At 50.8% G+C, this 16,259-nt stretch overlaps 2 protein-coding genes across 2 annotated transcripts; both read right to left on the bottom strand.

The window, feature by feature from the left end:
• Window positions 1-74: 74 nt before the first annotated feature.
• Window positions 75-2,407, bottom strand: LOC124685454. Its single transcript, XM_047219807.1, has 5 exons — window positions 2,073-2,407; window positions 1,633-1,757; window positions 1,467-1,558; window positions 325-411; window positions 75-182 (listed from the first exon to the last, which is right to left on the bottom strand). Exons 1-5 carry the CDS (start codon window positions 2,405-2,407, stop codon window positions 75-77), a joined length of 747 nt encoding a protein of 248 aa, XP_047075763.1.
• Window positions 2,408-8,087: 5,680 nt separating this feature from the next.
• Window positions 8,088-11,838, bottom strand: LOC124685453 (glutathione gamma-glutamylcysteinyltransferase 1-like). The gene is made up of 6 exons (XM_047219806.1): window positions 11,353-11,838; window positions 11,112-11,275; window positions 10,588-10,639; window positions 10,272-10,499; window positions 9,679-10,185; window positions 8,088-8,549 (listed from the first exon to the last, which is right to left on the bottom strand). The coding sequence occupies exons 1-6, from the start codon at window positions 11,821-11,823 to the stop codon at window positions 8,463-8,465; spliced, it is 1,509 nt and encodes a 502-aa protein (XP_047075762.1). The 5' UTR covers window positions 11,824-11,838; the 3' UTR covers window positions 8,088-8,462.
• Window positions 11,839-16,259: the final 4,421 nt, after the last annotated feature.

Here is a 16,259-nt window from a genome sequence, read left to right as displayed (position 1 = left end):
AAAGCGTAAAGCAATTGAGGAGCTTTATAATACTGGACTTACAGGTTACAACAACAACCAGCCGTCAGTATCAATCAATTCGGCCGCGTCTTAGCACCAAGTGCTCTGGAAAGCTCTCTTACAAGGACAGACTTCTCCTTGGACTCGCCTTCGTAATGCCATTTTCGGGATGTGTCTTCAGCCTACAGTTTCAGAATGTGGAAATGCATCAAATTTTTTACACCAATCAGAAGAAACCAGGCTGAAGTACAATCGGATCGACCCAAAGTCAAGAGGACAAGTACAATAGCCAGAAATACAAGAAGGGTTCTGAAATTCTCTTACCCATTTCCTTAGTGGAGCTATTTGTTCTTTAATCCTATCAGCGTGTGGTTGCGCTGCATCTTTTCCTTTAGCTCTGACATCTTCTATCTGAAAGGAGAGATCAATGTTATTTCGGAGAGCATGTTTAGCTGTTTGTATGTCAGATATTTCAAATTTATCTCTTGTCCTAATCATTGTTTTTATCAAGGATCCTTTTTTAACTCATGTGTATCAAGGATCCTCATACCAAATACTCCTACTTAAAGTTTATGATGTTAAAATCAGTTTGTCCAAAAATATTTTATTTGTACCAAGACAAGTTGGTTCTTTACCATGTTAAACCCACTATGATCCCTCATTTGATTTACAGAAGTACGGTCACTGGAATCTAATGCCTCATATTTCAAGTTGGTACTGTCATACTATCATACTGAATCATCTCAAAACCTTCCCATCCTTAATTGGATGCCTTGTTATCCTGATTGCTTGAAACTTGAATGAGATGAAGCAAAGTGAACAAAAACATTTGAATTTATTGGTGAACTTATTTGTGAAGAAAATCTATACACGAAAATAGTGGGATCTTCAGTAGTATATTCCATGGGAACGTGGATTGAAGACTTAACAAGTTGCTGCATCATCGGATTGGGATTCTTTGTATTGAAAAATTTCTGATCTCACAGCTATAACTGAACTGAAGAACCCGTTGACATTCTCAAGGTTCTCCCAGCTGATCTAAGCACCTTGATCACTCAAAACTTTTTTTTTTTGTTGCAAGGTGAAAACTCGCAAGCAAGTAATGCAACAATTTTTTACCATACATGGCCAGAATGAAAACAAAGATGAGGCAAGGGAACAAACAAGGGTAATAGCCATGAAAACTATACCAAGAGCTAAAATATTGTGTTTAATTTCTAAATTAAGAATGCTGAAACATTATGAACAGCATAACAGCAAACTAAGACCTTTATTTTAGCTAATCAATGAAAATCCGATAAGAGGAAAACCAACGAAATTGTAGAGCTTTGATACAAATCATAGATCTCAAACAAAATGGGTGAAGAGCATGCACTAGCCAACCACCTATATTTTCTATTAACAAATCTGATACAGAATATTTTCCTTTTTCTTGAAGATAGGAAGTACATTATTGCATGACTTACTGAATGCAACTGTAGTTTATTCGCCGTGTACAGCAGCACAGCTGTCGCTCCTCCAAACACCAATATAGTCCCAGCAAGAAACGCTTTTCCAACTGCATCAATGAAAATGTGAGGACACATATCTTTACCAACACAACATCAAAAATATTCTGGCAAACATACGTACCCTGCGAGTATCCAGCAATTACAGCCTTCAACTTCTCAGGGTCCATGGGAGGAGGATGCATATCACGCCGGCGCTCATTGGCGGTTGATGACGAGAAGTAAGTCTGTTCATTTGGAAGTTGCCATCTGTAAACAAATCCACAACAAAAAAAAAATGAAAATGCATAACCAATTTATGTTTTACAGCATAAACTAGTCGCCTCACGGTATAGCTGACTAGCTGAGGGTCTGAGACCATGGGGAATGCTATACTAGCAACCTTAAATAGGATGATTTTTCAATAGAATTTCCCTTAAATTTAACACCTACTATACAACCATACACCAATCAAGTGTCTTATGGAGTATCCAGCACGAGTGATCGTATATTCTTTCCCCAATTCAACACATACTGTGTGTGAGCGCAAAAATTGGGGCCAAAATTGAAGGACCAGAGCCGCACCTTTTGGGGCCGAAGGTGGCCTGCGGCAGCGAGACGTACGAGCTGAGCGGGTTGAGCACGTCGGGGGACACGCCGACAGCCTCGGCGCCGCCCGGTGGGAGGGCCCAGCGGGTGGACCCATAGAGCGAGGGGTCGGACGGAGGCGGCGTCGGCCTGATGGGAATCGAGTGGCGGAGGATCTCAGGCAGCACGTCGGGCGACGGCGGCGGGGACGCCGGCCGGGGCTCAAGCTTGGACGCGGGGAGCTTCTGCGCGAGGCGGCCGGCGGCGAGCTTGGACTCCTGGAGGAAGTATGCGCCCTCCTGAGCGGCGAGGCGCCCCGCAAGAAAGCTCATCGGCGGCGGCGGCGGGTGTAGTGGCCTTGTTCAGGCGCGGAGCAATTGGTCGAGCAGCTGGTGTGCAGCAGCGGTTTGCAGAAAGCTGTCGGAGGCGGCGAGTTCCTTTTATACGCGCGGCCGTGTGTAACTAGTGACGTGGAGGGTACTGTGTCCCTAAAATCCATACTAAGAGCATCTCCAGTCGCGTCCCCCAAAACGTCCTCCAAAGAGATTTGGGCGCGCCGGACAGAAAATGCGTTTCAGCCGCGTCTCCCAAAGCCCATTTTTGTCCGGCGCGCCCCGATACGGTGTCCGGCGCCCCGAGCCCGTCCCCGTCCCACAGGGGACGCACCGGGGACGCCGGACACAACGAAAAGCGAGGCGAACCGACGCGGGCCCGACCCGTCGGCGGCACGAGGAAAATTCGTCTCACACTCCCGCCAAATCCCGCCGCTCCCGCCAAATCGCGCCTATACCGCCGCGCATTTCAGGCCTCCCAAAACATATCCCGCCGCCGATTCATTTCTGTTATCCCGCCGATTTGTTTCTCCCTCCCGCCGTCCACCCGCCGTCCACCCGCCGGCGCTACCCTCTCCACATGGCGCCGCCGACAGCCCCCGAAAAGATGGCGAAGAAAGCGGCCAAGAAGCCGCCAGGCAATGGGACGAAAGGGGTGACAGCGCCGTTCGCGAGGCCGCGGAAGGCGCCGGCTTTGAAGAAGAAGCCTGAAGGATGGACCAACGATCAATGGCAGCAAGATTGCCTGCACCGGAAGCTATCGACGGCGGAGCGGAAAGGACGGAGGGCGGCGGAGCTGGAGAAGAAGGCTCTGGCGGCGCGCCAGCACCAGCACATAATGGCCAGGTGTATCGCCGCCAGCAACGCGAGCCCATATAGTACGAACGTGCCGGTGTACGTTCCGGGAGTCTTCTCTCCGTCGTCATCTACCTTCTACAACGACGGCCCCTCCGGCACTCCCGGGTGCGTGACGCCTAACTTGTCGCCGCACTACCAGGATGCGCTGCCGCACGGCGGCTTCAACCCCAACAACCTCTACTCCCCGACGTACGAGCGAGCGCGAGCCGGGACCCGGTCCGGACGGCAGCCCTTTCACCGGCCGCAGGGGTCCGCTCGAATACGACGGCGCCGGTGCTGAGGAGGACGACGGGGTTGAGGAGGAGGACGACGAGGAAGAGGACGGGGTGGAGGACGACGAGGAGGACGACGATGAGGACGAAGAGGGCGGCAAGGAAGAGGACGACGAGGGTGCCGGTGACGATGATCTCGTGGAGGTAGACGCGGACGGCGTGAGGAAGAAGAAGAAGAAGAAGAAGAAGAAGAAGAAGAAGGCGTCGGGCACACGAGGCCCGAAGTGGACGGTTCTGGAAGATCTTTGTCTGTGCGAGTCGTGGGCGACGGTGAGCCATGACTCCATCATCGGCGCCAACCAAAAAAGCGGGAAGTATTGGGCGAGGATCAAGGCCGAGTTCGATGAGCGCAAGCTGATCAACAGCGACTACCGTAAAGTGCCAATGAAGAGGAGCCGGAAGGATGTCGACGCGATGGGCCATCATCCAGGCGTCGGTGAACTCCTTCCATGGGTACCATCGGGACTTAGAGACCAGAGGCGACAGCGGCGCCGACGTCGCCCAACTGGTACGACTCTTTCTTCCATAATCCGTAGCGCCTACATTGTGTTCGATGAAATGACTCTGCTTCCTTTGGTTAGTTTGATAGGGCCATGGATATGTACTCGAGGCACTCGGATGGGCATAAGCCGTTCGCGCCGATGCATTGCTATAGCAAGCTCAAAGTGAATGAGAAATGGCGGTTGACGCGCCTGTCGCTGTCCAAGGGGAAGGACGCCATTGATCCGGACGCGCCGCCGGCAACTTCGACGAGGCGTCCTATCGGCAACAAGGCTGCCAAGGCCGCCTTGGCCGACGCTGCGTCGTCTGAGAAGACGCGGGCGTCGATCACGAAATGCCTCGCCGACGTCTCCTCGACCTTTATCTCCCGCGACAAGAAGGCCGACCAAAGGTGGGCCGGCTGCTCAAGAGGCAAGAGGAGAAGCTGGAGCTCAAGAAACGCAGGAACGACATGTCCCTGCTAAGAACGTCGACAGAGGGAATGTCTCCCCGGACGCGAGCGGCGCACAACTTCTTCAAAGGCCAGATCCTCGATGACATCGAAGCCAAAATGGCGGCGGCGGACGCGGCGGCAGCGGCAGTGCAGCAAGAGCAGGCTGACGCGTCTTCTACTGCTACACCTGCGTCGGCCTCTGCGTCGGCGACGGAGCCGACGAACCATGCACAGCAACAGGCAGATCGCGACGAGGTCATCGTGCTCGACGGGCCTGCGTCGACTCAGGATACGACGCCGTCGCCCAACCCCTTCCCCTTCTTCTAATTTGCATGCACCACCGGTCTGTAATATGATCGCGCGCCCAGTACTTTGATCGATCGCCGCTACTCCGATCGCGACGAATCGGCGGGAACGATCTCTTTTGAATGCATCTATTTGAATTTCTGATTGGGGGCGGCGTTTGGGGGACGCGGCTGGGGAGCGACGTCCCCCAAACGCGGCACGAACAAAACACGTCCCCCAAACCGCGCCGGTCCCCAAACGCTCGATCCGGCGCGGTTTGGGGGACAGTTTGGGGGACGCGGCTGGAGATGCTCTAAGTAGGAGTATTAAGAGCATCTCCAGCCGCGTCCCCCAAACCGTTCTCCAAAGGAATTTGAGGCGCGTCGGACAAAAAAACCGTTCCAGCCGCGTCCCCCAAAGCCCATTTTTGTCCGGCGCGGCCCGATACGATGTCCGGCGCCCCGAGCCCGTCCCCGTCCCACAGGGGACGCTCCGGGGACGCCGGACACACCGAAAAGCGAGGCGAACCGACGCGGGCCCGACGCGTCGGCCGGCTCGGACGCTCAGCCGCCGCCTACGTAGCGACGGTGCAGCTTGCCGGGAAGCGGAACCATCGCATTGGCAACCGCGTCGACGACGCGGCAACCGCCGGAATGGAGTCGGGACTCCTCGGAAGAGCAACCGCTGCTCTTTTCGACTTCTGCGCCGCCGTTCATCCGCGCTCAATAAGACCCGTACGTCGGCACTTTTGGATCTTCACCGGCCGCATCCGACACCTCCAGCGACGATGAGCTACATCTCCGAGCTCCCGTCCGACACCTCCAGCGAGGGAAAGCCTGCTGGATGGCGCCATTGGTGGGAGAAAGCTCGGACGCCCAGCAGCGACGATGATTCCCTCCCGCCACTTGACAGCTGCTTGAATTTAAATTCTGATAAATTTGAACTAAATCTCTGACATTTGTTATGGATCAGGGGAGTAGATGTAACCCCCGTTTTGGGTCCGACGGAGTAAACATGTACTCTCTTTTTTTGAGGTAAAGTAAACATGTACTCCTCCCTCTAGCCGTAAATAATTGTCTTAGATTTAGGTATCAGAGCAGATCCTCCTAAGGTTTGATACCACATGATAAGGGGGATCCTAGCGGATCCTCTTAAGGTGTTGCCCGATCTTTCGCAACGAGAACCCGGAATAGTAGATACTTCCAACAACGCGATGAACGCAGCCTGAAGAAGAGGGACGAATCCAGCAAGCAACGGATCGACGAATGATACGCCTCAAACCTGAGCTAGATAGTTCTTGATGATCACAAGAACCTTCGCAGCGGATATATTACGAACTAGATAACGGCAGCGCCGTACCCCCGGAGGGATGATACACGTGAACACACGCAATGATTTTAACCTAAAACTTGTCTAACCCTAAAACCTAACCGCACCCACCCTTATATGAGGGGGTGGCCAGCCAGCCCCTAGTGGGCCTCTCTACCTTGGTTTGGACAGACCCAAACCAAACTAACTCAATTCAATAAAAACCCTAATTGGCCCATATATGACCATAGATATAAAATACGATAAATAACATAACTAGCTAGGTGGAGTCCTGAAATTGGGCTTCACCTTGGCCTTCATGCCCGTATCACGACGCATTACCAACATCCAGCTGCAGCAACCAATACTCCACTTGCAGCCAAAGCAGCGCCCTCAAGAGGGGAACAACGCTGAGACGCCGCCGCTGCCCGGTCCAGCAGGCCAGACCTAGGGTTTCCCCCGATGCTCGAGGAGGAAGTCCGGTGAGGGTCATGCCAACACCTCCAAGAAGGTAACGGCACCCTCGGGCGTCGCCGTTGACAGCGCAGGTTGTTGCCGCGCGGGGATTTCGCCCCGACCCACGAACAAGGACCTTCGATGGTGCAGGGGCAGACCGGAGGTTGTGATGAAGGTTGCTGGAGTAGACCGACACTCGGAGGAAGCCTAGAAATGTCGCAGGAGGGGGGCACCGGCCAGCGCAGACGCCGCCGCGCCGGCCCGTAGCTGCCGCCGCCGGGATCCATCGGGGCAGAGCAGAGCATCCATCGCCCAAAGGGTCGTTGCTCGCATGCCCGCACGTCCGAGTTGAAAATCATCTCGAGGAAGGATATAAGTGAAAATTATTCTTCCCCATGTCCAAGTACAAGTGTACTTCTCAGCTGCGGTACTTAATTTGGTTTTGATGGAGTAATAAAATTATGAACTGAAATTTCATTAATCTAAATCTTTTGTATATAGGCTTCCATAAGATTCCAAGTTTCCTGATGATAACTTTTGAGTAATGCTTTGACACACAGAATTTCAAAATTTTGAAAATGAAATTTCAGAATTACGGGTTTCAAACCAGAATAGAGTACTGAAAATATCGGGGCTTAGGAGAAAAAATAGAGCCATCATGGTTCAAGAATTTTTTAGAGGAATAACTGTGTGCTTTTCTCAAATGAGTACGTGAGTGTGCTCTCTACAAGGGCAAAGGAAACAAAGTACGCCCAACGCGAAAACTAATTTGCATACTTGTGCTAATTAGATTTTTCCTGCATCATTTCTCAGTATATTCTGTCTGTTTCGATGCAAGCACTTGGAGGGTCAACTATTTGTATTCATGTAAAACATGACACTACAATAGAAATACAGAGTAAGTGGATCGCTCATGGACCAACTTCTTGGGAAGCAAGTAAATAACAAGTCGTTCCTCGTGACCAGTGCGAAAAAAAAGTCGATTCATCTCGATACCCCTTCCACAAGGCAGCACCTGGCGATTTCTTTGCCTTGGTCAACAAGTCCTTTTGCCAGATAAGTCAGATATAGCTGCACTACAGAATTTGTTATGCCAGCGGATTAATAAGAGCTGCTAACTGCTGCATGGCAATTGGTTCCAACAACATTCTTATATGCATCAGGTTTCTCATATGCTACCTCTACAAGATAAGCACGGATCAAGAAGTGCTTGCACGGCAAGTAGACCAGGTAGTGGGAGACTGAGTGACAATCAACAATATCATTTAACCAGCACTACTATATCCATGTAAGCTTTGGTTTGACGGTTGGATACCAACCAAGCATAGTAAGCTGCCAAGAAAAATAAGCATAGTCTGAATTTCTGAACTCTGAAGCATGTGTTGCGTAAAGCCAAACCAGCACAAGCGCTGTGAGAATGAATGAACAGATTGGCCCTGGTGCATGATGTCAGGATGAGGGCAATATTCAGGGTCTACTCCCGCGAATGCCACTTTCCAATTCTTTGCTTAATCAGTTTTTTTTTCAGTTTCCTACTTGAAAATCGAACAGTATTGCACAAAAGCACTGACAGAGTTGTCTTGCAAACCATTCCAGAATTCATAAAGGCCAAAAAAATGTTGCTTACTAGCTTCAGTGAAATCTTGGAGTAGATTTAAAACCAAACAATTGCATACTCCGAGGAAAATACTATGTAAAAGCAAAAAAACTGCATATACAAGGAGCTGAAATAGACCTATAACCAAGCAATTGCCAGCCATCAGTATGGCTCCAGTAGTCTGGTTATTATTTGAACATTAGAATGCCTTGCTGCCTTGGGAAGTAAGTTTGTTCACTGAATCGTGTACTTTCTTCGACATCCATTGAGATAGCAGGCTAGCGTGATCTCTAACTCTATGAAGGCTTCTCTTGTAGTCAGTGAGTTGATCGTGACCCATCATTGCTAAGGAGATGGTGGCATGGGCACTTGACATGCCTCCTCTCCTTTGCAGCCCGTCAAATAATGGATCTGTCGCCTTAGATGCAGTATCTGTCAACAAGAAAGAGAGTCTAGTTGAAAGAGGCTTTTGGCATTCATGTGTTAAAAGAGGAAGCAACATTACATGATAAATGAGCTGTTCTTTTTATTTTCTTTAATGGCATGAATGGAACTGTCCCATGGAATGAAGGCCTATCCCAGGATGGGGAACATGTACAAAGATGGCTACAAAATTGCAGTCTTCTTTGGGTTTATTTGTCTGGAAAATTGAATTGACGGTACAGCTGTACCGGTATGAAAAGAGGTGTTTCAACACGGTGAAACCTTGAAGCCGATGCTCATAAATCACCAGTGAAACACACACTTTGACGAGAAAAATGCATAAAGGACCAATAAGACAGTAACTGGCTGATAATAACCTATGTCCATACATATATTCTTCCGGAAAGGTGAAATTCATGTATGTTGCCATAACATTTGGATTCACAAGTCATTTCTTGAATTTTATATGTAGAAGTGATATAATTAGAATGTACATCTTATATGAAGGCATGTCGACAAATTCCTGCATCTGTAAAAATCAGCAGGCTCAAAGTGCAAAATGTGGCGAGATAAATTTACATAAAAGACATCAACAAAGATACACTGAAAACCAAAGTCCATATCAGGAAAACAAAAGGAACTTAGAATAGGGTGTGCAAGCTGTGAGACTCATGTAGCAGGCTATCAGTGCCTACGATAACCCCAGTTCAACAGTGTCAAAACCTGCATTATCCTAGACTAACACATTCAGCAGTGTCAAAACCTGCATTATCCTAGACTAACACATTCAGCAGTGTCAAAACCTGCATTATCCCAGACTACTACACCTTATATAGGGAGTACCTAATATTAACTTCAATGATGTAAAGAGGTTTACAAAATATCATTAATTGGAAAAAAAATCCCATTCTGTTGTTGTTCCCCTTGGTGCTTTCTATTTGTTTGTGGTTTGTAGTGGTGGTTTCGGATACCTATGGCAGGTTTCAAAGTATGTATTTACAGGATAATGATCCATTTAGCACAAAGCTTAATAAGATTTGCATAAGAAAAAAAAAGAAGAATCTGCTTTACACAAAAACATGTTGCTAAGGAGCAACGGTAAATAGATATATAAGATACTTGGACTGAATCAACGCACCTCCCGCTTAAGAAGATCTGGAAGGTTATCAGTTGAAACAAGATTCTGAAATTCAGCTTTCACTCCTTCATCTTTTATGCCAAACCATGTGTTCGGATGTAAAACCAGCAGTAGGACAGTTAGAACATCTGCGCCTGATGGATATTTGACAACCTTGTTTTTCAAGTTTGAATTGCATAAGCTTGTTTTTGATGGGGATGTTGGTAAAAGCAAATCAACACCCTGCTCACTCCCATCAGATACCACGGTGCCTGAGATAACAGTCTTTAGCCCATCACCATTTGCTTCTACACATTTGATACATGTTTCTCGGCAGCAGAATCCATATCTAGATACAAGGTTACCAGATAGGAATGCAGCTCCTTGACAGCACACATTGGCTGCAATCTGGGAGAGGGAATCTTCATCACTTGAAGATGAGCAACTAGAACATGGTCCCTTGGGATACTGCAGCTCATGGACTACATTAAAAAGCTTAGTATCACGTACTTGCTGTAGTACTTTTTCCTGTAAACGAACAGATCATATTGTGTGTTATGAAAGTGGGAAACGGTAAATCAGGACAAGAAAAGCAAAACAAAAAAGGAACTTACCTTGAGAGCAAGCCTTTCTTTCTCCTCTTTGCTCAAGGACGATTCACCTTCCTCTTTTCTCCTAACTTCAATAACCCATTTGATCAAATCTCCAGCATTGGCCGGAAGAGATTCCACTAGGTGGGACAGAAGTGTTGCAACATCATTTAAACTCTCATCCTTCAAAAGATTGGGCACATCCTCCACACAGTACTTTGCCATGCTTTTCCAACTTTCATCCCCACAACTCTGCAGAAAATTGGAAGCAATCAGAAAATAGAAAATACCGAAGGTGTCCACTTGCATTTGATACATCAAAGCATATTGGCATATTTACCACTGTGTAGAGCAATGAAGGAGATGAAGTGTGCCTTGAGACAAGCATGAACCTATCAAATATGAAGAAACCATCATCTTAAAGTGGAAGGAATAAAACGGAAACAACACACATACATGGTAGAAATAAGAATTACAATTGTCCTATCATTCATCTAAACTAATAAGAATACATCACAACCAAAATGAGCAGGCACGTCAAGTAGCGGAGCTAGAGCAAACTCTGTCTACCTTTCCAATGAAATGAGATGAAACAGAAAGATCTTTTTGCATTTTGAGCCAACTAGGAAGGAAAAAATGAAAAGAACTGAACAATTGCAACTGGATTAAATCGAGAAGCTCGCTGCAGTAACAGTTCTCTATAGCCTAACAAATGGAATTTCAGTTCACAGGGCATATTGCAAACTTTACTGCCACACAAAAATACATCAAAATCAAACATGAATAGTAGTGCCCAAATGCAGTTGCTTAATCCAGGAGTACATTCAACAGCATGTTATGAAGACTATTTAGAAGGGAATGTACCCTCTGAGAAGCCCAGTTGCTTCATCAGTGGTGTTCATGGCTTCCCAGAGCAGCGGCAGTGGAACCCAATGAGGAGGGTACTTGAATCGCGCGACATCCAAGATGAGCGCCATGTCTTGCCCGGCGTGATAGCCCCCGATCGGTGAGAAATGGCCAGTCCCAGTCTGCATCAACCAATTGTATTAGGGGATCTGGGGGAATGAATTGCCAAACAGAGATGATAATTCAGGTACTACACTACCTGCTGGAAGGGCCTCCTGTGGTAGGATGAGATGAGATGGCAGTCCTGCGAGGAGGCGCACCGCTTGAGGTGCGCGCGGAAGTCTTGGATGGTGGTCTGGTCTGCGCGGAAGGACTGGACCCTGGCCCCGGCGCAGTGCGCGAGGCAGGCGACCTTGCCGAAGGTGATGCCCTCGGCCTTGACCTTGGTGAGCGGCTCGCAGCAGTCGAGCATGGACTCGTCGAACCAGCGCCAGGGCCCCTTCCAGGTGCGGCCGGGGTCGATGGCGAGCGCGTTGAGGACGACGGAGAGGGAGGCGAGGCCGCAGAAGGCCGGCTCCGACTGCGTCTGGAAGTAGGAGATGAGGGTGAAGAAGCCCTCCATGGTCCCGCCCTGCATCGCCTCCGCGAAGAGCCGCTTCCCCTCCGCCGACGCGAACTCCACCGCCGGCGGCGACGGCAGCACCCGCCGGTACAGCGACGCCACCTCCATCGGGGCCCGGCCGGCCTGGCGTGTAGTACGGGTGGCGATGGAATCTGTTGGCCCCGATCTCCTCCCTGGCTTCAATGCGGTTTCAACGTGGGAGTCGTCGTCTCGTCGGCTCCGTAGCGACGGCGTGATCTGCTTAAATTTCGCTGAATCTTTTCTTTTTGATTGAGGGAATAAATTTCGCCCAATATTTTGACCTTGTGCTAGTAGTAGTAGTAGTGGATTCTCCAATGGTCGAAATTCGTACATATCCTATGGTCGACTTTGTGCATCGAGAAAATTGCACAAACCAGCAACTCTTGGAGTCATTGTTGCACAAACCAGTGACTCAAATATTTTGTTGCACAAACCAGTGACTCTATGGGTAATTGGTTGCATGGAGCTCTAATTAACAGATTATGCAATTAGGGCATCTCCAGCGGCGCGACGTAAACGGACGTTGAGCGACCGTTTTCGTCCGCCGTGACCGGAAATGCGTCTGGCCCTGCTACAGCGGGGCGACACATAGTGACCGGGCCGTTCGCGGAGACGCAAACCTGGCCCAAATATGCGCCAGGTTTGCGTCTCCGCGGACGCTCCGCGGTAGCGGAAAGTGTCCGCGTTGGGTGCATTCGGGCCCGGTCGGCAGTGAGTAGGTAAGCAAAAGATTTTTTCATTACTATTAATTGGCCAAAAGGACCATCTTTACAGAGATGGTTAGTCGAGTTAACCTAAAACTACAACGGCCATACCTACTCGCCGTCGTGCGGCCTACACCGGCCTCGGTTACTCGCAGCTTACTACTGGCCGCCGGAGGGGCCGGCGCCGTCGTCGAAGCGTGAGCGCTTCGCGCACTCCGCGCGCCGTGCACGCCGGCGAGCGGACATCTCGTCCCGCCTGCGGCGTTCGAGGGCCTCGGCCAGAGAGGAGTCCCACAGGAGTGTCCTGGCCATAGAGTTGGCCTCCTCCGCCGTCGCTAGGAGCGCCGCCTCCTCCGCCGTCGCCAGGGCCGCCGCGCTGCCTCCTCCGCCGCCGCCTGGGATTATTCGGTCATCACCGCCGCTTAGAGGCGGTGAGGTTTTTTTTTACAGCGACTCCAATATCTTTGGGACGTCCATAAAAAGTCGAGCGTCCTGGAGGTGTAAAGGTGAGCCGTATATGTAGCCAACTCTGTGTGTGCAAGCGGTCGATTATATCACCTACTCTGAAGAACGAATTTTTGGAGGTGGTCCAATGAAAATCCCAACCACGGGCGCACCTCCTCCAATTGATGGATCTGTACTAGTGATACAAAATCATTCAGATTTTAGTTTCTAAGAGCATCTCCAGTCGCGTCCCCCAAACGGGACCCACTGCTCGAGTGCCTCCCGCCGCTGCCGCGGCCCTTAACGCCAAATCTCCGCCCAGCGCCGCCACCGTTCTTCCTGGGCGGCGGCGGAGAAAGGGATACCGGTGGCTGTGATGGCTGCCATTGAGCCGGGAGGACCTTTTATAGACGTCGGCGTCAGGAGGAAGGCGCGGGAAGATGCGAGAAACAACGGGAAGAAAGCGTGGGAACGCGCGGTGGCTTGCGAACGTCGGCAACGCGTGGAGGCTGCGCAGCACCGACGAGACGTCTCACCTGCCCCTCCGTTGCCATTAAGGTAAAGCTGCGGCGCTTCGATCGGCCCTGCCTCTCCCCGCCTCGCTTTTCATTGTGTCCGGCGTGCCCGGAGCGTCCCCTGTGTAGCGGGGACGGCCTCGGGGCGCCGGACACTGTATCGGACCGTGCCGGACAAAAAAACGTGTTTGGGGGACGCGGCTGAAAACCGCTCATGGGGAAACCCGTTTGGAGCCTATCCATCTAATAAACGTTTTAGTCATCTCTGCAAGCATGTTGTTTAATTGTTAATTAGAGCTCCATGCAACCAATTACCCCTAGAGTCACTTGTTTGTGCAACAAAATATTTGAGTCACTGGTTTGTGCAACAATTACCTCAAGAGTTGCTGGTTTGTGCAATTTTCTCTTGTGCATCCCTTGGCCGGACCGGCACATGGGTTTAAGGGCATCTCCAGCGGCGCGATGTAAATAGACGTTGAGCCATCGTTTACATCCGCCGTGACCGAAAATACGTCTGGGTCTCCTCCAGCGGGGCGACGCATCGTGATTGGGCCGTCCGCATCGACACAAACCTAGTCTAAATATACAAATCGACGGTTTGTATCTCTGTAGACGCTGCGCGGTCACGCCGAGCGTCCTTTTTTTCCTACCCGGTCCTGCAAGTCAGGGACAGCGAAATCGACCGCTTCGATTTTCTTCTTTTCCCCTCTTCGCTGCCCTAGTGCGACGCCACCACCCCAACCCCAGCCGCCGACGTCCCGCCGCGGCGCCGCAGTACTCGCCGTCCGGCTCGGTTGTCGCCGCGCGGGAAAGCAGGATCGTACTCGGGATTGGCTCGGGCGCGAACCTGCCGGCTGTTTTGGGGCCAAACGCTGCCGGTTGCGCCGCCCTTCCGCGCCGCCCACGACCTGTTCGGTCAATTGCGCCGGTATGTTTGTTCTCCTGTTTCCGGCGCTATTGTGCGCGGCCATTGATCCACGGTTCGTACCCACGCAGATGGACATGTGACAGATGTTGCAGAAGTTCCACGCCGAGGTCGTCGACTCCTGTTCCGACGAGGAGTCCGATAAGTCGACGCAGACATTGGCAACTAATGCGGCCTCCATGATCCACGAGTTCACTTCAAATGAGGAGCCGGTGCACCCGGGCTCTGTCAAGGGCCGCTCAAAAAACCTGCCGCGCAACAGAGTGCAAGGGCAGCTCCGGCTCCACAAGGACTACTTTCACCTCACCGATCCGGTGTTAAGGAAAAAATGTTCCGGTGCCGGTACATGATGTCAAGGGAGCTATTCTTGGTCATTCTCCGGGGCGTCAGAGACTACGACCCGTACTTCCAATGCAGGCCCGATGCAACAGGTGTGTTAGGCTTCACCTCCTACCAAAAACGCTCCGTCGCTATTCGCATGCTATCATATGGAATGGCTGCTGATATATTCGATGAGTATCTTCGAATGGGTGATAGCACTTGCATTGAGTCCATGTACCGGTTTTACCGAGCCGTGATTGCCGTGTTCGGACACAAGGCGGCTGTTGTCTATCAACGAGTCTAGAGGGTTCCCAGGTATGATTAGCAGCATAGATTGCATGCACTGAGAGTGGAAGAACTGTCCATTTGGATGGCATGGTCAGTACAGCGGGCATGCGGAGGGACGTACTGTTATTCTTGAAGCTGTCATATCTCAAGATTTATGGATTTGGCATTCATTTTTTGGCATGGCCGGTTCCAACAATGACATCAATGTGTTGCACCAATCACCCGTTTTCAACCGGCTCATGCAAGGCAAAACTCCCCAGGTGAGCTATGAGATCAATGGAAATGAATATGACAAGCCATATTATCTTGCTGATGGCATCTACCCTGACTGGGCCACACTGGTGAAAACTGTCCGTAATCCAAACTCCGAGAAGACGAGGAGGTTTGCCAAGATGCAAGAGGCTTGCATGAAAGATGTGGAGTGCGGATTTGGTGTGCTCCAAGCTCGGTGGGCAATTGTCCATCACCTGGCAAGAACATTGATAAGGGGTGGCCCGATCTTCTCAGTAAGCAACGGTGGTGATGATGATCACGGGGTGATGGCAGCGGAGAAACACGACGATGTAGTGGATGATAACTTGTATGACGCAACGAGATCTCTCGATTGGTCCCCGTCGCCGGATGCAACAGCTCTCAACCCCGCAAGATATTCGCAACTCCACACACTTGCGCACGTAGCCGCCGACCACGAAGCGGTAAGTTGCAACCGTCTAATTCCCAATGGAACGATGCAGATCACACAAGACTTAAACAGGATCTACACAATATCCAAGCAATATGGTGTAGGGAATTCAATAGTTTTGCGAGCAAACAACTAAGAACTAGGGTTTATCTTAAACGTGGTCTAAAGCAACTAGGGGGGCGTCCTGGGCACTTATATAGGTGTCCGGGACGAGTTCGGGTCGAAAAGATACAAAAATAACCGACCCAGAATAGATCTGGTCGAGACAGACTCGGACTGGTCCGGTCTGGGATCCGGTCGACCGGGCTGTGGACCGGGCTGTCCGGTCTGTGGTCCGGTCGGACCGGGTTCTGGACCGGCCGGTCCGGTTGGGGGTCCGGTCAACCGGTCGGAAACCGGAAACCGCGGAGTTTCCGGTCTCGCCCCGTACGATAATTCTCCTCCGGTTGGTGGCCGGTTTACGACCGGTCGACGGGCCGAGGACCGGGCTGGCCGGTCCGGGGGCCGGTCTCGACCGGGTTCCGGACCGGCTCGGACTTCTTCTTCTCCTCTCGCGCATTCCTCCCGCTCCTCCCTCGCGCGTCCATGAGATATCTTCATGTCCAGCTCCATGTCCAGCCTTCACGGCCTTCTTGACGTCCGTC

The sequence above is a fragment of the Lolium rigidum genome, chromosome 1 (assembly GCF_022539505.1).
Source record: "Lolium rigidum isolate FL_2022 chromosome 1, APGP_CSIRO_Lrig_0.1, whole genome shotgun sequence".
Lineage (NCBI taxonomy): Eukaryota > Viridiplantae > Streptophyta > Magnoliopsida > Poales > Poaceae > Lolium > Lolium rigidum.
Note: the sequence above shows the minus strand (reverse complement) of the source record. Positions and strands in the feature narration are given on the sequence as shown.

Coding starts and splice junctions, on each gene's coding strand:
- LOC124685454 (XM_047219807.1), bottom strand. CDS start 2,407: ATGAGCTTTCTTGCGGGGCGCCTCGCCGCTCAGGAGGGCGCATACTTC. Junction 1,559..1,632: donor AATTGCTGGATACTCGCAGG/GTACGTATGTTT, acceptor TCATTGATGCAG/TTGGAAAAGCGTTTCTTGCT. Junction 412..1,466: donor ATAAACTACAGTTGCATTCA/GTAAGTCATGCA, acceptor CTCTCCTTTCAG/ATAGAAGATGTCAGAGCTAA.
- LOC124685453 (XM_047219806.1), bottom strand. CDS start 11,823: ATGGAGGTGGCGTCGCTGTACCGGCGGGTGCTGCCGTCGCCGCCGGCG. Junction 11,276..11,352: donor ACAGGAGGCCCTTCCAGCAG/GTAGTGTAGTAC, acceptor TGGTTGATGCAG/ACTGGGACTGGCCATTTCTC. Junction 10,640..11,111: donor GCAACTGGGCTTCTCAGAGG/GTACATTCCCTT, acceptor CATATTTGATAG/GTTCATGCTTGTCTCAAGGC.